The sequence below is a fragment of the Sesamum indicum genome, linkage group LG9 (genome assembly GCF_026168435.1).
Source record: "Sesamum indicum cultivar Baizhima isolate 11 linkage group LG9, ASM2616843v1, whole genome shotgun sequence".
NCBI lineage: Eukaryota > Viridiplantae > Streptophyta > Magnoliopsida > Lamiales > Pedaliaceae > Sesamum > Sesamum indicum.
Genome location: NC_142665.1, coordinates 15545808 through 15569939, shown reverse-complemented (window position 1 = coordinate 15569939; position 24132 = coordinate 15545808). Strand labels below are relative to the sequence as shown.

General features: G+C 33.8%; 2 protein-coding genes across 2 annotated transcripts; both read right to left on the bottom strand.

Annotated features, from left to right (window-relative positions):
* Positions 1 to 5362: 5362 nt before the first annotated feature.
* On the bottom strand, positions 5363 to 5972 carry LOC105171264 (monothiol glutaredoxin-S1). Its single transcript, XM_011092323.3, has one exon. The coding sequence runs from the start codon at positions 5898 to 5900 to the stop codon at positions 5592 to 5594; it is 309 nt and encodes a 102-aa protein (XP_011090625.1). The 5' UTR covers positions 5901 to 5972; the 3' UTR covers positions 5363 to 5591.
* A 17346-nt stretch (positions 5973 to 23318) lies between these two features.
* Positions 23319 to 23932, bottom strand: LOC105171263 (monothiol glutaredoxin-S6). Its single transcript, XM_011092321.3, has one exon. It carries the CDS (start codon positions 23785 to 23787, stop codon positions 23479 to 23481), a length of 309 nt encoding a protein of 102 aa, XP_011090623.1. The 5' UTR covers positions 23788 to 23932; the 3' UTR covers positions 23319 to 23478.
* Positions 23933 to 24132: the final 200 nt, after the last annotated feature.

Here is a 24132-nt window from a genome sequence, read left to right as displayed (position 1 = left end):
AACATCAGCATGCACATAATCAAGGATGCAAGTAGACATGGAAGGATTTGGGGAGGGTGAAGCAGGGAAATGCACTTTATGATGTTTACCAAGTATACAATCATCACAGAAGTCCAGTTTTTCAATGTTCGTATTCAAAATACCATCCTTTTTCAAAAAATCAAGACCTTTTTGACTAATATGACCAAGTCTCTTATGCCATAATGTAGTAGAATCATTTTCAGAAACAGATGCAGCAAGATAGTCATAAGAAACAGTGCATATATAAAGATTACGCTTGCGTTTCAGCTTTAAAAACAACTAATGATCCCTTCATGATTTTCATGAGGCCTTTGCCCCATCTACCCTCAAGACCATCTTCCTCTAAAGCGGCACAAGAAATAAGATTATGACTCAAATCAGGAATATATCTCATGTTTTTCAAAGTCATTTTATAGCCATCTTTAAAACACATAGAAATGTCACCAAGACCTTCAATTTCACATTTTTTCTCATTAGCCATAGAAACAAAACCAGCATGCTCATAACACAGATTAGTGAAAATATCTTTGAAGGGACTCATATGAAATGTGCAGCCAGAATCAATTAGCCATTCATGCATGTCAAAAGAATTCACAGAGTTTGCTTAGCATACAATAAAAACTTCGCCATTATTCTCATCAAACACATTATTAACCTTCTCTTTTTCCTCATATCTATCTCGATTATCCTTTTTAGGCTTTCTACAGTCCTTAATGTAGTGTCCTCTTATACCACAGTTATAACAACGCCTTTCTCTAGTTTTGTCATCATTATTAAAGTTCTCTCTGGGTCTAGATTTGTTTCGATATCCGTTTCTACTCTTACTTCTACTTTTGCTTCTATATCTAGAGTTTCTAAACTTAGGTCTTCCCCTAACCGAATTCACTTCATGTTGGTTTTGACTAGGTTTATTAGCCCTAAGGTCCATCTCTTTACTCTTAAGTCCGTTCACAACAGTTTCAAGATTAACAGAATCTCTACCATACTTAATAGCAGATTTAACATCAGAGTACGATTCAGGAATAGCATTCAGCAAAATAATAGGAGAATATTCATCAATGTTTTTATCACCGGTGAGCTTAATGTCTTGTATAAGTTAGTAAAATCATCCAAGTTTTCATCAATGTTTTTTTGACAAGTCAAGTTTATACTTAAAAAATTTTTCCAATAAAAACAGTTTACTCGGTAATGAAGTCTCAGTATAAAGCTCCTCAAGTTTATCCCATAAATCTTTGGAAGAGTTTTGTTTGCCAACCTTTCGTAAAACCGTGTCAGATAAATTCAAAATAATCGAGGAGTAAGCAAATTCATCATTTTCTTGAATCTTTTATTCCGAAACGTTTTCTAAATAGTTTCCATCAATGGCCTTAAAAACTCTTTGTTGTATCAAAATTCCCTTCATTTTTTGTTGCCAAATTGAAAAATCAGTTTTTCCATCAAAAGGTTGTAGGTTATAACCGGCCATTTTATTTAAGAAGAAACGGTTTTTAAGTAAGTTTTTGGAAAAATGTTTTATATAAAAAGATTTGACAGATAAGTCACAGAGACGTCACAACAGACCAAAATATCACGGATGACAAAGAATTTTCACAGATATGCAACGTAGCAAGATATACCAAAAAAAGGATATCAACGGAAAGCAGTGTCTGAGATCACAACAGTTAAAAAAAATGGTAATCCAATAGCAAGTTTTCAACAGGTTAAAGAGGCAATCTTAAGAGATCACACAGATCAATGTTTCAGTAGATCAAGAATATTTCAGAAAAGGATAAAACCACCACAGAGTATATATATCACCAGATATGAGGTCACACACACAGAAAAAAAAAATCACAAAGATTCGAGATATCACAAAGATCAATATAACGCGAAACCGGGGCTCACCAGCCTAAGTCCCGTCCAGATACCCGACGACCTCAAGGGTCCGGCCAGGAGGATATTAGGGGGCTTAAACCGCGGTATAATAACAGTAATAAATATATGAATATTAACAGTAGACAACAGCAGGATATATCAATAGTTATGATCAAAAGGAGAGGGGTTAGAAAGTTACCGCCACCAGGAGCCGAATCTCAGAGGTATGGCTCTGATACCACTGTAGGGCGGATAAACCACTCAGTGGTATTTTACCAAATAGCCTAACAGAACTATTACAATGACAAAGGATGGAGTACACAACTCCTTAAAAAATTACAGGCCAAAATAAATGAATCAAAACGAATATAAACAAATTATATTTTGATAATGAAAGTGGCTCAGAAAGAACCAGATCTACGAGAGATGGCACAAAGCTCGGTCACAAAGACTTGTACGCCCACTGTCACACCCGCGGCTACTCCACCTTAACCCTTTCACCGAAGAACACCGAGAAACAGGATCACAGAGTCTGAGGGTTTGGTTCACCAAGAACTAAGGCTCGGTCACAAAGAACTTTAGAAGGCTTTTGGAGATATGTGGGAAGTGTGTATCGTATCCTTTCGGCCGAAGCGAAAATCCCCATTTATAGAGGTCACCGAGGTCGACATGAAAGGGAAGGCTTGGTGGCTTTCCATAAGCCATCATATTGGCTTAGGAAAGCCACCTCCTTCTCCGGTGAGAAGAAGGGAAGGAGGATCTCGGTTATTTGAGAAGGAGATTTGGGGGAGGGAGAGAGAAATCAGCGGCGCAGTGAAGAAGAGGGAAAAAACTGATGAGAGGTAAAAACTTAGGGTTAGGTTATTACTTGAGTGGAGTAGCGGGTCAAGTACCGGGTGTGGACCGGGTCGGACGAGGTGGGTCTTGCCAAGCGGGTTTAGACAGTGGGCTTGTCTCGTGGGCTGCGGTCATTGGGCCATACATATCCCAACAAAAACTATTCAAAACAAGGGGCCTTTGCAAAAAAAAGGGGGGGGGGGGCTGCCTACATATTTTTATTTTACTAATGAATTTTTTAATATTATGATTTTTATTTTTATATTAATTGATTTAATACAAGATAATGAAATATATTCATTAGTGAATATGGAAAACAAAATTTTAATTCTGGGGAATATTTTTTATTTAATAATACCATTTAAATTTAGAAAGTGATTTACAAATAATAGAAGTAAATAGTTTTTTTTAATCAATTAAAATAATTATTATCAATTTGTTTAGAAAGTAATTTTATAATACTAATGCTTCAATTACAAAAACATTAATATCATGAACTTAATATTTTTACAATTAACTGCAAGTAATATATTTACCTCTAAAAATATTATTTTAAACGTGCATCGTACGTCATACTTCCTAGTTTATTAAAAGCCTAAAACATACTCATTAGGAGAAAAGGATTTTTAGGTAGTTAATTAGTATAGTTGAGATAATTACATTATAATCAGTTTTAATGTAATTTACTTTTCTGTGATATTGTAATTGAGTAAATTACCCCACTATAAAAAAATAATAGCAACTTACCCCATATATTTTTCAAAATGAAGTAATTTACCCCCTTAGATACGGAGATAAATTGCTTCATTTTAAAAAAAAATAGGGGGATAATTCGAAGCAGTTCTAAAAGCACGGTGAGGTAAAACTGCTGTTTTTTTCACAAGGGGATAATTTGTTCATTTACAATATCATAAGGAGGTTGTTTGCATTTTTTTCTATTGTAATCCCTTAAGGTTTGGTGTGTAGTTGTATATAAATTTTTTATGGTTTCAGAAATTGTATCTAGACATTTGTTTCCATCTCCTAAATAAATCCCCCAATAGTCACAATTCATAGGATTGTTGATATTACCAAAAAGTTGAATAAAAATTCATATTTATCCCAATTGACTTGTTACTAACTTATTGTAGGTTAAACAATTCGATTTCATTACTTTTCTAAAGGAATATTTTAAAGAAGACAAAAAAATAATAATATTTAAAATATTTGGACTAAATATGCTAAGCCCAAAAGTTTGGGACTGTATATATGAAGAGGCTAAATTATATTTACTGCCTGGTACATTGGTAGGGGGCATTTTAAGACTCTTGCTACAGGGTTGACAAATTAATTTAACTCATAATTGAATAATTTTTAAAAATTAGAGGACTCTGGTCACCCTCGAGTTTTCTACCTTTTCGAAAGTTACTGATATGGACGAAATTAGAATTTTTAAAACTGAGATTTTGCTGGCTACGCATCCAATCAATTAACCCCCCTAGCCATATAAGCGGTGATGAAAGTGCATTTATGCCCTGTATGTTCGGAAGGAAGTGGCATTTCAAGTACTGTAGTTCCAAAACACTGATAATTTTTTTGTACTTGTTTCTCAATTTGTGAATAATATTTTAGTCTCCTTTTTGTAAACATACAATGTGAAGAACTTTATATTATTTTGTATATTAGCTTTGTTCCAAACATTGTTCTCAAATCACCATATTAATACATCTTGACACTTATTTCGAATGTTTTATACTATGTTATTAGCTTACATTGTAACAACACAATCAAATTGGCATACGTAAAAGTTATTTACCAAGTGAAAACAAGGTACTAATACACATAAGCTGATGAAATAAAAGAAAAAGGAAAAGTCCTAAAATTACGCAAAATTAATGAATTAGCTAAGGGTACGTACCTAATTGTTAGTCTTTTGTAACTGCAGTTGTTAAAATGAGACCTCCTAATATATAGGACATACAAAGCAATGTAGTAATTTCTTAAGTGGTTAGGAGGCTGATTGGATGCTTTGTCAGCAAAAATCACAATTAAAAAAAACCCTAATTTCATCTACTTTCAACATTTTCTGGCAAATTACGAAACTCCGGTGATGGAAGTCTTCTAATTACTAAAAATTATTAAATTATGGATTATAATTTGTCACTCTTGTAGATAAAGTCCTTAATTTGCCACATGTCCTAAAACATAGGACAACATATTCAATTTGGCCATATATGATGATTCTTTTATCAAATGGGACTAAAAATATAATATTACTAATTAAGTTAACGGCCATATTTGACGCATGTGCTAGCTGTCATTAAAAATTAATAAAAATCTAATTCTGGGACTAACTCTGATTCTTTCAAATATATGGTGTGCGAAATAAAATCTCAAAAACCGCAGTACAGTTTTTGCTAACTCCATCTGGACAAAAAGTGAAATTTTGGCCTATCCCTTCTGTAATTCTTTCCTTAACAAAAGTTGCAAGTTTTGTTAAAAGTGCTGCTTCACCTTTGGCATATCTCTTATATACATAGGATAATGCAATTTTGCTAAATGTTATATACGTGGAGTCAGACCATTGGTGATCATAAAACTCGATGAAGAAAGTCATTTATAGGCTTATATAAGACTAGTGAATTACAACCATTATATATATATATATATATATATATATATATAGATCATAAACCAAAAGAGAAGTACATAATATATTGAAGAAGAAACCCTCACATCCATACACTAATATGACTCCTCAAATACCAACTCCAAAAGAGCTACTAAAAAATTTTAACATAATAAGATATATATATATATTAACTATAAGCCATAATTAAAAATACATGGCATATAGCAAAAATGTGAACTTTGCTCCCTTTTCGCCCTTATTTTGTGATTTATATCCATATAGCATTGGCATTGATGAGCAATGGCTTGAGCTTGCCCCTTATATTGAGGCTCATGATCTCATTCGATCCACCGATGAATTGCTTTCCTATGAACACGGCCGGCACACTAGGATTGCACCCTAACGCCATCAATGCCTTCTCGATCTCATGTCCATTTGGAAGCTCATCGAGCTCATGGACCGTAGGGTTCGCCCCAAATCCACGTATAAGTGTACTTATTGCGTGGGATATGCCGCAATTGGTTTTGCTGAATATCACCACCGGCTTCTCCGTCCCTAACTTCGTCACCATGTCCATCGTTGGTCGGCAATATGTGAATTGTCTAAGTGTATTTGAGGCTCGACTTCAGCTTGAGTTAATGAATGGGCTTCCATGACCTCTTTATATAGGGGAATGGATCGAGAAAGATGCCATGTCTAGTCGGAAGATTTCAGAAAATATGCTTCGATTTTTGGCTTTATATCATAAGATGATAATGGGCTGGACGTGTCATCAATTGCAAGTTGCATACATAGGAATTTGTTGTGGAAAATCACAAGGGTATAAGATCACCTTTGTCATATTCTCGAATATTTTTCTTTCTTGGCTTTAAAGGTTTCCACATATTGTCACATGTTTTCTACCAAACTTCATTATCATATAATTGGACAATATTTTGGGATATTATCATGGATAATATTTCAGTTGATTCTTATGTAATATCATGGTATTGATTAATTGATAACATATATATGTCGTAACTCTTTGATTTTTCTTCTAATAATAATAATAAAAAAATTATAATTTTGATTGTGTAATTGTAGGAGGTGGTAATTTTAATTAAGCTGGAATTCAACTCGACTATTAAGTCTTATAATTTTAATTTCCCTAAGAGTACTTTGATCCTGATGTATCAATGTTTTTAAAATTATAAGACTTAATTGCCAAATTAAATTGTAACAAAATTAAAATTGTCACTCCCTATAATTGCCCTAAACAATTTATTAAATGGTTCCATAATCAAAGAGGGTGATAATTTTAATTATGCTGCAATCTAATTTAGCAATTAAGCCCTATAACTTAAAATAACTGTCACAATATTAAGGGAAAAATCAGACAAAATTGCAAATCTGACCGGCATTTGGGGTTCAGGTGAGACGCACATGCCAAATTCTGGCCAAATTTGTAATTTTCAACAAACGTTTTTCTTAAGCTGCCATTTTTTTTAAGCTCTAGGATTTAATCACCAAATTGAATTCCATAAAAAATAAAATTACTATATATATATATATATACTCACAAGACTAAAATTACATTTTTTCTGAATAATTAGTATCATTTATTATATTTTTCAGATTTGCAAACAAAGGCTGATACAGATAGCGTATCTTCGCATATTTCGAGCCAATTGTAAGAATAGAAAACGTGTTGCTAAGGCTTATCTCATTGGGCATCCAAAGATTCGGACACACAAACAACAGATATATAGAAGAAAATGAAAGTGTATGTATGTAATAACATAATATTCAAAACGACTCTTGAGAATGCAAAGAAGCAGAAATGATAGAAACGTCCGTACGTACTTGAAAGAAGGTACTCGACCGGAAACCCTAAAAAAGCTACTTTTCGAGTCAATCTCTGTTGAACTAATTTCAGATGATGTGTATTTGAAGTGGAAGATTATGTTGTCACTTATCTTATCCTCATCATCTTCATTTTCTTGGTACGTCTGATGCTTGTTTCAGTTGTCTTACACCTTTTCCATAATAAGTCAGCTCTGCAGATTGCTCTCGCACAATTATTACCGATCCGGATTGGATTTTTTACTGTAATTCTTGTTGCATCTTCTATTTTATTTCATATATACATGTTATGTGTATAAAGTACGGTAAAATTATACTTTCAGTCCTGTAATTTAAACTGTTAGCACTTTTGATCCTATAATTTACTTCATTTGCACATTTAGTTCTTTTCTTTTATGAATTTAGTAGTGAACGTCTCACATTTGGTCACTTTTTGGCCAAATTTAGTCCTGTATTTAATAATTTTGGTCCTAATGACTTATAGTTACAGAACAAAAAATGAGATCTATTACATGTGAAGGGGACTAAAATTATTAACACAAAACTAAATTTGACAAAAAAGGAACGGATGTGGTATGCTAAGGACTAATTCTTTAAGAAAAGGATTGAATGTGAAATAGAATAATTTACAGGACCAGAAATACTAAAAACCAAAAGTTAGAGAATAAAAATTTAATTTTTTCATACAGTTATGTTGTCAATTTTATCTAGGAGAGCTAAGAGTTAGATGCCAGAGTCCGGACAGAGCTATTGACTTATTGCTTTATCTTCTTTATCTGTCCTATCATGGTCTTCTGAGCTGCCTTATAGATAGCTAAAGTGCCCTAAGCCTCTTCTAGGACTCCATTAGCTCCCGAATCAACATCAGAATCTAGCATCCTCGCTTCGAACAACATCGAATGAGGGCTTCTCTCTGCTCTGATCCACCTCCAGGAAGGCTTGTCTGATAAGGAAGAATCTCAAGACGGGAGCTACTGATGAATAAGTTCTTCCTTCGCCACTTGAAGCGATTCAGGTAAGACCAACATACGAGGATTCAAAACCTACTTTCTTCTTTGATCGGCAGAGTGTCAGAAGCCGCGACAGGATAGTTCGTTCTCGTCAGGTGAAACTCCTTCGCTATCGGTATTTCTTCATTCTTCAGTTTGAACTTCGGCTCTTTCTCTAAGTTCATTCCGTACGTACGTATCCTATTCTATTTCCCAAAAGTAGCTGCGTTCCTACGAGTGAATTTCTTCCATCAGTTGAGGCTCGATGTAATTGAGTTATGGTTCACGAGCCTTTTTTGAATTCTCTTTCTTGTCCTTTCGTGAGTGTGTATTCCGGCAGTGGGACCATTCCATCCATCCTCTCCTTTCAGTCGAGTTACTTCATACCTCTTCTTTTTAGCCTTTTGCTTGAGATTCTTTACCGATTGGCTTTTGTTTTAACACTATTCCCGTAGCGCTTTCTTGAGTTCCTGAGTTGAATAAACCCTTGGGCATGGAGAATGAGTCCTCGGGCATTGAATGAGAACATGACCGCTTTCTAATTCGTTGACCCTCCTTCCCAATGAGATCTGGTTCTCGAAGCGGGTTCAGACTCAGATGAGTCTACCTCGACAGGAACCCTAAAAGGCTGGCTGGGTTTGTTTTGATTCCATCAAGCTTCTCGTTGGCTTTGTTGCATGCTTTCCAGAGCTTCCTATTATATCTATAGCAGGTCAAGCCTTAGAAAGGAATTCAAAACCAATCATATCCAATTCTTTCTATGAGTTCTTGACTTTATAATCGAGGTAATCCCTCTTTCTTCTCTTTTTTAGAGACAAGGAAATGGAAAGACACGCCTACTTTGATGGGCTTACCGGCTTACCCGACCGTTCGTTCTGGTCTAGGAACAGCTGAACTGAAGCCTGTAATATTAGACTTGAAAAAACCCTTTCTTTATATTTAGATCCATGTATCTCGCTGACGTTTGAGATTTCCTAATCGGACAACTAAACAAAGAAAAAAAGGACGATTCCAACAGCATTCCAGAAAACTTTTGACTCAACCATAATGGAGCCAGAAGAAGATCAAGCAGGGCATAAAATGAGTTGGCTGATCAGAGGGCATGGCCATTACTGGCCAACCATCTTGCCCGATTTCATAAAATAGACTTTTGAAATATTTAATCTGTAGAGCCTTTTTGTTAGCTAAGGACTTGCAGTTTGAAGCTATGTCCAGTAGGGGAAGCCAAGCGCAGCAGTCGGGAACGTATTGTAGCTGGTTGTATTAATGCAGCTAAAACGAAGGAAGGAGTGCCTCTCCGGGAGGGGCACGATAGACTGACAGAATCAGTAAATGAGGTAAGGCTATTATGCGCGCGTGAGTAGTCCTATAACGTGAGGTGGAATAGAAAATGCAAGAAGGGAATCCAATTATCACAATGAGAAGGCTTTTTACATGACCTTTCCCGTTAGTTCTTTTACTGTTCGAACTAACTTTGCAACGAAAAAATAATGAATGGGACTATATTTCGATACTCTGATAAGTTTGGGAACAAAAGTGACAATCTTTCCCTATGATCATTATAAAAAATTCATTTTATTGGAATGGCTTTTCTATTAATTTATAACGCCTTTTTTATTTGAAACTACTTTTGTAACGGAAAGGCCAATCGTGGCTAAAAGAGGCCTTACATACTTTTTGTAGCGGCTTTACAGAAGATCATTACAATTGTAACGGTCTTTGTAGCGTAAATTTGGAATTGCTTTTGTAACTTCTCAGTTGAATTTGATTTAATTGTTATTGTAACGGACTTTGTAAAACATTTAGGTATGGTTATGTTTGATATGAAACGGTTTTCGTAATACTCTTTGTAATGGGTTTGAATTATATTGTATCTATTTCTGCAACTTCATTTGTAATTGTACTTTTCACTGCTTTTATAACGATTTTTGGAATGACCTAGTTCGAAATTAGTAACTCTTTTTGGCACATTCTTTGTAACGGGCTTGATGATTTTATCTGTTCTTGGTGTGTTACAAAAGCTGTTACAAATGCAGTTACAAAAATTATTATTTTTTTAATATATTTCAATAGTTATTTATTTAATATATTTTCATATTTATTTCATTTAATTTTATTTAATGTATTTTAAATAAGCTCCAGTTTTTCTTTGGCGTGAAATTAAATTTGTTGGAACTTATTTTGGAACGGTCAAACTATTTCTGTATTTTGATTTTTTCTCCCTTTTTATTTAGGATATTGTAATATATTTAGGAACGATTTATTTTTTTAATGTCTGTTCCACGTTTGAACGGTCTCTGGAATGATTTTCTAATTTTTTTACCGTTCCTAAATAAAAAATATTATGTTTTATTTTAAAAAAAATTAAGTTTGCAAATTATACTTCTAAATTAGCTGGTCAACTATTTTTAAAAATTAATATCGATAATTTTGTAATTTATACTAATTTCTATCCATAAAATACACAAACACTTGATACAAAAATGCTAAATGTCAATCACAGTTATTGTCTTCTTCAGTCTCGTAATTCTCATCAAAGCTATGTTAGACTCGTTATCAGAATCACTGTTCCCCCATTGGGATGTACCTGCTCCTTATTGATTAGCAATAGAAAGATCAACGACTAATTGAATACTATTTGGGTCATGCTGGTCTTAATTATGGTTATCCGTCGCTACTTGTGGAGTAGGTATTGTCTCATCCTCTTGAAACACAACTTTGATTCATCGAGAGTCATCGATGACTCTTCTGGCTCTTGTTTTGTAGAAGCCATCTAGTCCACTTTATACATAAGAAAATTTGAAACGGTCTTTGGAATGGGTACAGGAACACATATTTAGCTGTTAGTTTAGATTTAGATGGTCAGTGAAACGACTTTAGGAATGATTTTTTTTACCGTTAAAAATAGCCATTGTATTTCATTTAGAATGATCTTAGTAATACTAAAGAAATAATACAAAGAAACCGTTCTAATGTGTACCGGATTTTGGAGCGGTTTTACAAACATATGACTTCTTAAATAAAACTAATAATTTGGAACAATTTTTCGCATAGTTGATTAAGGGTGTTCCAAAGTCGTTCCAAATTGTACCTAATTTTGAAATACATTTTCTAACTGTCATTTTTTGGAAATACATTGCCACACATATAGAAACGGTTGACTCAAGATTGTCCCTAATTCTAACAATATCTTCCGAACAGAATTCCAAATATTTACCATTACTATTTTGGACCGGTGTTTGGAAAAGATTTAGTAACTCTTTGTTTGGAACTCGTTTTGGAACGGTTCAGCCGTTTCAAAATTATAAAAAAAAAAAAAGAAATTGAACATGACGTCATCTTTCATTGTCAGTTCCCTATGTGTTCAAAGCCTGTTCCAAGATGGAATGAGTTCTGAAACGGTTGCCCTGACCGTACCAAATCTCCTTTTTTTTTTTTTAGTGAAAGCCATCTATATTATTCATAAATTTGTTTATCATTATATCTATTTTGGTCAATATTTTTTGTTCTTCATAAAGAACATCTTGGGATGTAGGCTTAAAGTAGTAAAATTTTGTTTGCTTTGGATTTCTAGCAAACTTCTCTAATTTATTTATTTCTTCTTAGCACTTTTCTTTGTAGTTTTCAGTATTTATGTCATTATTTAAAGTACTTAATTTTAGTTTTTTAAATTTTTGGTCAAGTAATTTCTCTAGTTCTCCTCATGATTTTAAATTAAATCCTATAATGTTTGGAGGTGGTTGAACTGAGGATCTAGCTATATATAGTTTCTTTATTTGTGCCATCAATTGATATTTTATTTGAGGTAATTTCTTTTTGACAATCAATAACTTTATTAATTTTATTACTCAATTCTATAATCTGTTCTCCTATAATATTTAGATATAGATTGGTATAATTTTGTTTTTTTCAATAATTTATTTATTTGCGTCATTGTGACCATTAAACTAAATTAATTTGAAAAATACTTTAAATTAATTACTATTTGTTTGAGTTCATTTTAAAGGGTTGTTGAGGGGGAAGTACATTATTTAATGACTTTCCCATTCTCTAGAAAGTAATTTCTCCAAAATATTTGAGTATTGTTTTTAATATTTACTTATAAAGCAAGGAACAAAAGCAACTTTCTTATTCCATATAGCAAAATTTTCAAAAAAAAAAAAAAAAAAAACCACTTTCTAAATGGTCCCATCTTTTTTTGAAAAATTCTTTTTGAATTTCTTTCCTCACTAGATATCCAGGTTTAAAATTTATTAGATTTGAATAATCTACATCGAGCCGCCTATTCGAGAGGGAGGTTGAGAGACGTGAGTGCATGAGACCGAGCCACGCTCGCCAAAATGGGATTTCTGTTTTGAAATCAATTAAATCTAGAATATTCATTTATAAACAATAATCTATTTTCGAAGTTAATTCTTAATTTAGTTTGGGGTTTTTATAAACTCCTTTAACAATATTATTAGACTTTATTTTAATTTCTTCAACCTTATTATATTTGAACTGTTTAGACTATTTTCTTCCATAATCTGAGATGTGGATGCTCTAGATGGGGATATTACTTCCATATTATAGAATATTTTAAAGAATTACTCCTTAAATACTTTAGTTGATTAAAAATATTATTCGCGTAATTGATTTCAGTATTACTTAAATTGGGGACTTCTTTTTCGATCATTCAATTTTTTCTGGAAACTTTATGCACTCTATTTTATTTGTCTTCTAATATTAATTCTGTAGTTATGTAGATTTGTCTAAAAAAATATTATTTATTCCAAAGATTTGTTATCTTTTATTTTGCAATTAGGATTAAGAGTATGCTTACTTTTAATCTTCTGGCAGATTTTCGAATAGTTTTACCCCTATGAGTGCATATAGACTAAAACTGACTTTCAAAAGTTGCATAGGGCTAAAATTGTCCGAAAATCTACCAGAGGACTAAAAGTAAGCAATTTCTTAAGTTACTGGACCTAAACAAAAATGGGCATAGTTATCGGACTAAAATTAGAACTAGGCATACTTAGCGGACTAAAATAATACTTTTCCCTATCTTATATCCATAGCATCTAAAAGTTTTATTACTTTTTCTTCATTGTCCAGGGCTATAGATTTTTCAGTAGTTCTTACTATTTGTTTAATTTTTCAAAAGTTAAATAATCCAAAATTATAAATAAATCTAGGACTGAATTTAGGAATTGTCCATATATTTAGTTGATTTAAAATTTTTAGGAATTTCGTTTTCTTAGCATTCTTAATAGAATTGATGCTAGTATTAAATAAATATTGCATATTAAGCAAAAAGATAAATACTATTGAAGTATCCTATACAACCTCAATAACATGGCTCCTATATCAATTATTTTAAATCAAGGATTATTTGATTATTTAGTAAACTTATATTGACTAATTGCAATTAATATAGTTTAAAATTATTTAATTATTCTAATATCATTTTAATTGCTTTGCTTTTTAATTTTTGTGCTTTGTTCTTTTGTAAATAGTATTTGTCAATTACTTATTTAACCGAATTAAGCATTTATCAAGTAAATATAATAGTTATCACTTGTTGAAGGTGTAAATTATATAAATACTAATTATCAATTAATTAAGTTTATTAATTTCGATTGGATTATTATGCTCATACTTTTAAGGATATTGGTATAAGTGGGCTTTCAGATGAATGATTAATTTTATTTTTCAAGATCAATTTTGCTATAGATCACATCTTATCACGCGGGCTTATGGTGAGTGCGACTAAAATTAGATTAATATTTGTAAAATTGGAGAAATATTTGTATAACTTGCATGTGTATATATACATACAAAAGATGCTATTTTCTTTTTGAATAAAACGTTTTACTAAATTGTTCATTGACTTGTACCAAAATGAGTATGATATTCGGTCATTTATTTCGACGAAATGGGTTTTCGAAACTCTATAGTGTCAAGTGCTGCAACATGAATATTCTCCTAGTCTTTGAGGAATTCTAGTATTCATTCTGAAATAACGTTCGGAGCGACTTATAGAGTACATATTCGTATCCAATAGGTCCTATTTATTTTGATATTGTTCACTTCGTCGTAGGGTAAATTATATCTTTGATTTCATAAGTAGACATGTTTCCAATTTTGATCACATAAGTGGATCTGATTTCAATTTTGGTCCCATAAGTGGACCTACTTTCAATTTTGGTCCCAATAAGTGGACCTGCTTTCAATTTTGGTCCCATAAGTAGACCTGTTTTCAATTTTGGCCCCACACGTAAATTTGCGAATTGGCCTGAGTGTGGGACCAAAATTAGAAATAGATTCACTCATGGGACTACAAATGTAATTTACCCTTATTTTGATTGTATTGACTAACGGAGAGAGCAACTGCCGTTATCAATTGGACGGAAATCCCTCAATGGTCATCAAGTTGAAGAAAAAACCACATATGGGACTCAATGTGCGAATTGACCTGAGTGTGGGACGAAAATTGGAAACAATCCACTTATGGGAGTAAAAATATATTTTACCCGCTTTTTGACGGGTCCATCTGCCCTAAAATTCGAAAATTGCTTGAGTTGATTGTTAGATGTTTACCGTATCTCATTTTGTTGCTGCCAATAGGTCATGGTACGACTGTGATTATTCACTCAGATGTATGCCTTTCATCTGTAAGTAATTATGCACTCCATTAAAATTTGAACTTCTAAAAAATTCCAACTTTATCACACGCAAGTCATTCATATGTGGGCGGATAAGTTCATCCAGATCTCGCTCTTTTTTCTTTTTTTTCCAGTGTTGATTTAAACTTGATTAATTAATTTAATTACTTATATTAACTATTCCATTAATTCGTTACTGAAAATATTATTTTGGTATATAATCTTTTAGTTAGTAAGAAAAGTGGCTAATGATATTAATTATTTCTATAATTTATTTATTTAATTTGTTTTGAGTAGTTCAATTAAGAAATACTCAATAACATAAAAATCTTATCATTAAATTTGTATAATTAGTGACAATATTAAAATTATCCTGTAATGCGATTTTGCGGCATTTTAATTATTCTTTCGATAGAAATCAACATAAAATCCGGAGGGAAGAAAGGTGTTTTTGCAAATTAAATGTCAATTTGGGAAATGACAGCTTATCGTGACAGGCTAAATTGCATTTACTGCCCCGTATATTAGAGGGTAGCAAATCAGGGACTGTAGTTAAGCAAATAACATCCCAAAATTAATTTTTTTTGGCTATTTAAGGACTCCGGCAACCGGAGTTTTCAAATGCGCCTGAAACTGCTTATCTGGACACAATTTAGGGGTCCAATTTGGGGATTTTGCTGACGTGGCTGTGGGGTTGTAAATAATTGCCAACTAAGCTAAAAAAACACAAAAGAAAAAAAAAATAAAACCCAAAATAAAAGAAGAAATCTCTTCCATCTGAAATCGACCGAAGCATTCTCTCAGACAAAAATCCTTAACCCCCAACACTCCCCATCCATGAAGCTGAAGAAGACGATTGACCCCAACCCGCCACCATTTTCCCCTGCTCCGAGCCCGATTGTGCGAAGATTGCATGATGTCTTCCATGCCCAGTTGGACACATTGTTATTGTGGTAAGCTAGCTTACATTCGCACATCTTGGACTGACCAAAATCCAGGTAGATGATTCCGTTCATGCCATGACTACAAGGTATGTAGAGAGCAGTTCGTTTTTTCCTTTCTTTTTTTCCATTTTTCGTACTCTCTAATTTTTATTTTTTTTTGGTGAAAAATGTAGAATAATGGGTGTAGATTTTTCCAGTGGGAAGATCCTCCAATGTGCTCAAGAGCAAGGTCTGTAATTCTTAGGTTGGTGAGGAAGATGAATCAACTAGAAATGGAGAAGACAAAGATGAAAAAGAAGATGAAATTTTACTTCAAGTTGCTTGCCTTTTCATGGTTTTTTTTTATTATTTTTATTCGGAAGCTAGGAAGTTGTGCATAAATGGATTAATTTGTGTAAGGAAGTGGATTTCTCTGTTTATGTAATTGATGGTGTTTTGCTATGTAAAAGTTAGATTAGTAAGGATTATGAATTTTATTTTTATGGATTAGTAATGCATTTGTTTGTTCCTTAATGTTTATATTGTCTTAAGTTAAAACCTGCGAATATAATAAGCTATAAACATTAAGTAATAGATTAAATTAAAAACAATAAAGACATAAAAAAAGGTAGTAATAGATGATTATATTAACATGATCACCTCAAAACATGTTTGAATAAGTTTGCCAAACAATGGCAATCAAAAGGGCTCACAAAAACTACAAAACCCTGCCAATCATAAGGTATCAAACCATTGCCAAAAACTACATGTCTACCTTACAAATAAGCCAAAATCCCAGACAAGTGAAAAGTACAAATCAAGTCTATTTTTCTACAGAGTTGTTGCTACTGCTTCCTGGAGGACCTTTTGAGCTTAATCTCTGCAAGTTTGATAGTGTGATGAATTTCCTTCCCCCTTGCATGATAATTGGAAAGTGTTCTTGGACTGAATGTTGTGTGACACTGTATTGACTACCAAGCATAGGAGGTGGGGCTCTAATATTTACCCTTGATATTGCACTGGGATGTCCAACAGTCTGTAGTTGAGTGTACATTGAAGGTCCCTTAGTGTACTGGGGAGAGTTGGAAACTGGGTTGGTCACTTGGAGTGTAGTAAAGATCTCATTTTCTGCAGATTGTGAGGTGACAAGGCTCTGCATGAATAGGGACAAATGTCAAATAAATTGTGAAAGAAAGCTGCAAAAAGATGTAAAGGAATACTTACAGTAATTGGGGGTAGACATGTAGAAAGCTGCAAAAAGATGTAAAGCTTCTTGAGCTCCAAAGACATCTACAACTGTTTCTTCAATGGTCAAGTCTGTAATTTCTTCATTTGTTTGTGTTTGATCTTTATTTGGGCATGTCCTTGCATTATACTTTTCCTAGCCACACTTAGAGCATTTAACTGTTGTCTGTTGTCTTTTCAGCTTCACTCCGTTACCTCTTTTCCCTTTTTTCTTCTTCATCATAAGCTCATGTGGATCTCTTCTTCTTGCACTGGAAGGTCTACCTCCCCTTCTGCCAAACCTTGGTGGCAATGGAGGTATGAAACATGTCTCATTCCACTAATTCTCACCACCTATTGGCATTATTGCACTTGCATATATCCTCTTATAAGCAATTACAGAATAACAATCATCAATGTAATCTTCAGGATCATCTTTCTGATTGAAAATTGCTGAGATGGCATGCTTACAGGGAATCCCACTAAGTTCCCACTTCCTACAACTGCATGTTTTCCTTGACAAGTCCACTGCATATTGACCACAATCAAAGCATGATATCTGATAATAAAAATTATTAGCTTTGATGGGAATACAGTCACCAACTTTTTCTATATATTTGTCAAGGATTTTTATTATTCTTGGGTAGATTCTTCCTTTCCACTTTTCTTCAGCCATGTCCCTATTTTCCTGCAATCTCTTCATAAAAAATTCCCTTATCCACTCTAGCATAGTCAATATTGGCTTCTCCCAAGCATTCAGTATCATCATATTGAAGGTCTCACAACAATTGTTCAGCAACGTGTTACACTTTACATTAGCACTAAAGTGTGACCTACTCCATTGTTCAAGAGGTTTATCAAAAAAACCAATCAAAAGCAGTTTGATCAAGAACTTGGATATCTCTCATTCTATCCTTAAACTCCCCTTTGGTACATGCCTTTGCAACTCTACATAAGGCATGCTTGAATGCCAATCCTCTCAAACCTGCAGTTCTGAAGTTACTGTGCATATGCCTTACATAGAACCTATGAGCTGCAGTATGTAACACTTCTTGAAAAGTTTGAATTAATCCTTTCTATTTGTCAGACATAAAGACATATTCATTCTGATTTTCAATACTGAAATCAGTTTTCAACAATATAAAAAATCACTCCCAAGTTTCCCTTGATTCTGTGTTTACAACAGCATATGCAATTGGGTAAAGATTGTTGTTTTGGTCCACCCCTACTGCAGTTAAAAGATTTCCCCATGAGGCCCCTTTAAGTGGCACCCATCTAGACCAATTATCTTCCTACACCCTTCCCTAAAATCAGTTTTCATTGCTGCAAAACATACATAAAACTTACTGAATTTGTTTTCCCCTCCCACATCTTCAGTCCCCATAATGACAGTGCTACCTGGATTGGTTCTTCTATCTCATCTGCATAATCCCAAAGTCTTGTGTATTGGTACTCAGGACTTCCCTCAAGCTTTTTCAATGCTTTTCTTTTGGCCCTATAAGCTTGATCTTTAGAGATATGACATCTAATCTCATTTATAGCATCCATTCTAAAACCCTTCACAGACCTCTTGAGATCTGATTTGAATTTGTCAAGATATTTATCACAGAGCCACCTAGACTTTACATTTTTAAGATTGAAAGTCCTAGCACACTTGTATTTAAGGTTGTAATCCCTAATTTGAAAAGTGCATTCATCTTTTACTTTACGAGCATGTAACCTCCAATACAATCTGTATCACTACATTTAGCATAGTATCTGTTTAGGTCAGTTTTTGTGTAAATTATATATTTTCTTGTCTTAATTGCATGAGACTGAATAGCTTTTCTAATCTCACCATTTATGCTAAACATCATCCCCGATACAAATGTTGGATCAAATTTTTCAGTAGGATTAAAAATAGGGTAGCTACATTCACTTTGCTCATCATCACTGACTTTATTTTTATTTAGATCAATTTCATCACCCATAATATTTGTTTCACCATCATCACTAGACCCACTTAGACAATCAATTAGGTTTTTATCATCAATCGGTTAATCTGAAGTTGTTTTATCATCCACATAATCAACAAATAATATGTCATCATCATCTACCACTGTTGATAAATCATAGTCAGAATCAAACAAATCTGCATTCTCATCTACATCAAGAACATCATCTCCTCTAGGGGTAGAAGTCGGGTTGGGTTTTTCGGGTTCGAGTAATTCGGGTCGGGTTGGAAAAAAAATGAACCCGAACCCAACTGAGTCGGATACCCAACTAATCGGGTACCCGTCGGGTTCGGGTTTGAGTTTTGTCAGCTTCAAAAAATGAATTTTTCAAAATAAACTTCATTCACTAAAGTAAATCCATGTAAGTCTAAAATGTAACTTATTGACACAAATACTTAAAGCTTTACATAAATACCCAAAAAAAAGAGTTCAATCACATCCATAATTATCAGATATTTTTTAAAATCATTTCAGTAACAACAATAAAGCTAAGGCATCCTAAATCGTAATCCCTACAGACTGAAAAAGCAATAAGCTCAAATCACATTTTCATTCTCGAGTCCTCGACCTATCAAGCATTAAACATATAAAGTGGAAGAACTATTAGAGAAAGTCAAACAAATTAAAAATGTTACATTATACAATGAGGTTCTACCGTTCTATTACCTTGTCAAAAATTAAAGTTTTGACTTTTGAGATATATGCTAAAATTATGCTAAAACTTAACTAGTTGCTTCTCTCATAACTAGTTAATATGCTAGAAATATGCTAAAATCAGAGTTTTGAGAAATATTAGCAATGAAGGAGAGCTAAAATCAGAGTTCTCAGAATCCACTACGAATTATGTCCATAGAAGCAATAATATTCAACTATTCATAGCAGCTAAACTAGATGCAAAATCAACAAAAGCTTACATTAATTTCTATACCATATTATCGATTAACAATAATTTGCAAACAAGACACTATAAAATTCAGCTACTACTATAATAATAGTGAAAAATAAGGTGTAAAAAGAACAAAACAATTGGTTCTCAAGCTAGTTAAATTTGAATTGCATCCAAATCATGCTGAACAAATCACAAGATTCTACATCAACAGAGAGTTCTAAGGTAAAACTGAAGACTCAAATAATAGAAAAACACAAGTTAATGCAGTAGACGGTAACAGACAGTGATCAGGCTGAAGAACAATGAAGAAAAGCCCACATCTTTAAAACTATGACCAAAATCAACCAAACCCCAAAATCTTGATTACTTCAATGATCGACTGTAGAACCCCAAAATTCAGAGCCAAACACAACTGAAACTAAAACCCACATGAAACCCACTACATAATCAAGAAAATCAACCATTCAATCAAGAAACCAAAAATGGATCATAAACAGAAAGAGCCCAAAGAAAATAAGTAAATAGCGTGGAATTTTGAGCAAAGATTGAGTTTTTATTGATTGCCAATCTCACCTTAGAGCTCAAATACAGCAGCAACGGCAGCAACAACGACAGTAGCAGCTAGCAAGGAAGTAGAAACGGGTAGTAGTAGCTAGAACTAGAAGGGTTTTCTAAGATTCTTTGGCAGCAACAACGGTAGTAGCAGCTAGCAAGGAAGTAGAAACGGGTAGCAGCGGCTAGAACTAGAAGGGTTTTCTAAGATTCTTTTGCTTGAAATATCCAATCTCTCAATCGTACCCCTTTTTTCCCTTCTCTCAATCGGGTACCCGATTGGGTTTTTTGGGTGGTGATTTAATATTCGAACCCGAACCGATTGGGAATAGTCCCCAGAAACCCGATCCGTTTAGCCTTTACCCGATCGGGTCGGGTCAGGATCCGAAAAACCCGATCCGTTCGCCCACCCCTAATCTCCTCTACCCCTCTCCTCATCTACATCAACAGCCTCCTTCCTTCTACCCCTGTCACTATCCTCATCTACATCAACACCAACCTCCAAGTCACCAAACATCTCAACATATACAGGAACATCCCTAGCATCCTGTACTCCCTCCCCAACTCTAAACATTGTGAATCTATAGTTAGGAGCTGAAAATCAATTTTTACTTTCTTGTAATATCTCTTATCACCAACCAACCCTAATTTATCACAGAACAAATTAAGTCTTGCAAAACATAGATGAGTTGACTCTACATAGTCAAACTTAGCTATCTCACCACCAGTATAATAAGGTACAATACAATTAGTTGGGCTAAATTTCCCCCCATAATAATATGTGACAGTAGTTGAACTATTGTTAGGATCTGTAAATAAAAAATCAAAAAAAAAAAATCCTAAATCAGAAATATCACCAACAGACTAAGCAAAAAAAAAAAAAAAAAACTATTGATGCGAATATTCTCCCAACTACACATACTAAAAATAGAAAAAACAAATAAAAATTAATTTCTTAATGCCCCACATACTGATACAGAAATATAATATATGCATACACATGCTTTCCCACATGTTTTCCCTCAAACCATTAAAATGCACAAGCAGTAGGGGACCAAGAGGGGCTGCAAAATTCGTATAATATTTAGGAGGAGGAAAGGGGCAATGGGGGGCCACAGACAAGAATCGCCAAACTTACTGTATAAAGGAGGTGGGAGGTTTAGGTGTCGTTTACTCCTTATAGCCACCATCTTCTCGCCTTTGGTACTCTCTATTCGCCGTTTAATTGCTTAATCGTCTTCTTCAGGTATTGTGATCAAAGATTAGGGTTCGGGATTTTTAGGGATTAGGATTCTTTTCTGTCAATTTGGGAGAGAAAGTGATAGTGTACGCGTTTCAATCTTTGCCTTTTTGTTTTATTTTCATTTTTTTTCTTTTTGTTTTATTTTCATTTCCACGTTAACGAGTAACTTGGCAAATATTTTCCTACACCACAGCCATGTCAGCAGCTTAGTTGGCAATTATTTACAACCCCACAACCATATCAGCAAAACCCCCAAATTGGAACCCTAAATTGTGTCCAGGTAGCAGTTTCGAGTGCATTTGAAAACTCCGATTGCTGGAGTCCTTAAATAGCCAAAAAAAATTTAATTTTGGGATGTTATTTGCTACACCCTTAACTATAATTCCTGATTTGCTACCCCTAATATACGGATAGTAAAGGCAATTTAGCCTATCATGACATTAGATTTAGACATTTTGGAAGAAAATTAACACCCCAATAGAATGAACAATAATTCGGTGATTAGATGCAAAATGTCCAAATTTTTCCTCCAAAATATATAGATCAAATGCCACATCCAAAATTCTCATCCACATGGCAAAAGAACACTCCAATAATTGTTCTGGCTGATCTTTAATCGATTTCTATTTGACAGACAAAAATTGCTACAAAATTATGAATTATAGGATTAAAATCATCAGTACATTATTATAGGACAACAATCACCATCCCTTAAAATACAGGACTGAAATTACAATTTTACTGAAAAAACATTTCAAGGCTCGTTCACACGATCATGTTTGACTAATACCCTTTTCTATATATAGTGCACGATCGAGTCCCAGCATCCGTTGCAAGCGTCTTTGGACAGCAAATTGAAAATGCAGAAATAAATAACGAACCGGGGGGGGGGGGGGGGGGGAGGAGATGCCCACATTGAAAATAACTTAGTGCGATTCTCCTATCTACCTACGAGTGTACAATAAGACATTCACCCCAATGTGAAGACAAGGGAAAATAGAGAATTCATGCATGACACAATATACTCATTCTCCAGTCTGGACATGTGGGGTAATCTTATTATTCTCTGTATGTCAATGTTCAAATGACTGTTTCAGTCGAATTTGAATAAACTAAACACGATCAAGCTTGAATAATAATATTTGTTTTCGACTCGACTTGTGTCTTGTTATGTGAAGTATTATTTATTTTAATTTTGTAATAGTTAATAATTATGGTGATAAAAATTAATAAACGATAATTACATTCCCCTCCTATGCGGTTTAGTATAATTATATCTAGATCCCTATAATTTGAAAAATTATATTTAATGCCTTTAAAATTTGCTTACATCTAACAAATAAGTTCCATCATTAGTCGAAGATAAACGAATTTGCTTATATTAACAAAAAAATAAAAAAAAAATCTAGATTTATCTCCAATTGACTTATTACTGATTTATCGTAAATCAAATAAGTGTTTTAATGACCAAATTACCCTCATACAATATCATAAACCATTGCTTCTACAAGTAAAATATCAAAATATTAGCTAGATTTTGTTCAATGGGGTGAGTAAACTGAATCTATCATTGCATTTTTTATTAAGTTCAATAGACAATAGCAATGAAGTGCCCGAATTGGCAAATTTGGTTAATTATATATATGTATACTGTCATATTACTGCAACCTGGTGATCATGGAAACTCTTGCAAGAAAGAGAATTACTACTTCTTGCATATGTCATAAACCGAAAGAGAAATAATTACAGAATATGAAGCAGAAGCCCTCTTACTAATATGGACTACCGTAGGCCATAAAAAAACTATGGCATATAGCACATTAAGAACTTAACCTTTTCACCGTTAATTCCTCTATATCCATATAGCATTAGCATTGATGAGCAATGGCTTGAGCTTGCCCCTTATATAGAGGCTCATGATCTCATTCGATCCACCGATGAATTGCTTCCCTATGAACACGGCCGGCACGCTAGGGTTGCACCCTAACGCCATCAATGCCATCTCTATTTCATGTCCATTTGGGAGCTGATCGAGCTCATAGATCACAAGTTTCGCCCCGAATCCACGGATAAGTGTAGTTACGGTATGGGATATGCCGCAACTGGTTTTGCTGAATATCACCACTGGATGCTCAGTCCCTAACTTCATCACCGTGTCCATCGTTAGTCGGAAAAAACGTGAATTGTTTGAGTGATATATGTAGTAAGGACAGCCAATATATGTGTGATGGTGTGATGTGAGGCTCGACTCACTATCTTGAGTTAACAGATGGGCTCCCACGACGACCTCTTTATATAGGGGGAACGGATCAAAGAAGATATCAGAAAATATGCTTGGATTGTGGCTTTGATCGTTAGATGATAAAGGGTTTGAGGTGTCCTGAATTGCAAGTTGCATGCAAAGGAATTGTTTCTGGAGAGTTGCAAGAGTATAAAGGTAATAACCTTTATGATATTCTGCTGGAATATTTTTTTTTTCTTTTCTGGGCTAACGACGTCGACAAAA

Bases quoted from the DNA above. Each gene is read 5' to 3' on its own strand.
- LOC105171264 (XM_011092323.3), bottom strand. From the start codon at position 5,900: ATGGACATGGTGACGAAGTTAGGGACGGAGAAGCCGGTGGTGATATTC.
- LOC105171263 (XM_011092321.3), bottom strand. From the start codon at position 23,787: ATGGACACGGTGATGAAGTTAGGGACTGAGCATCCAGTGGTGATATTC.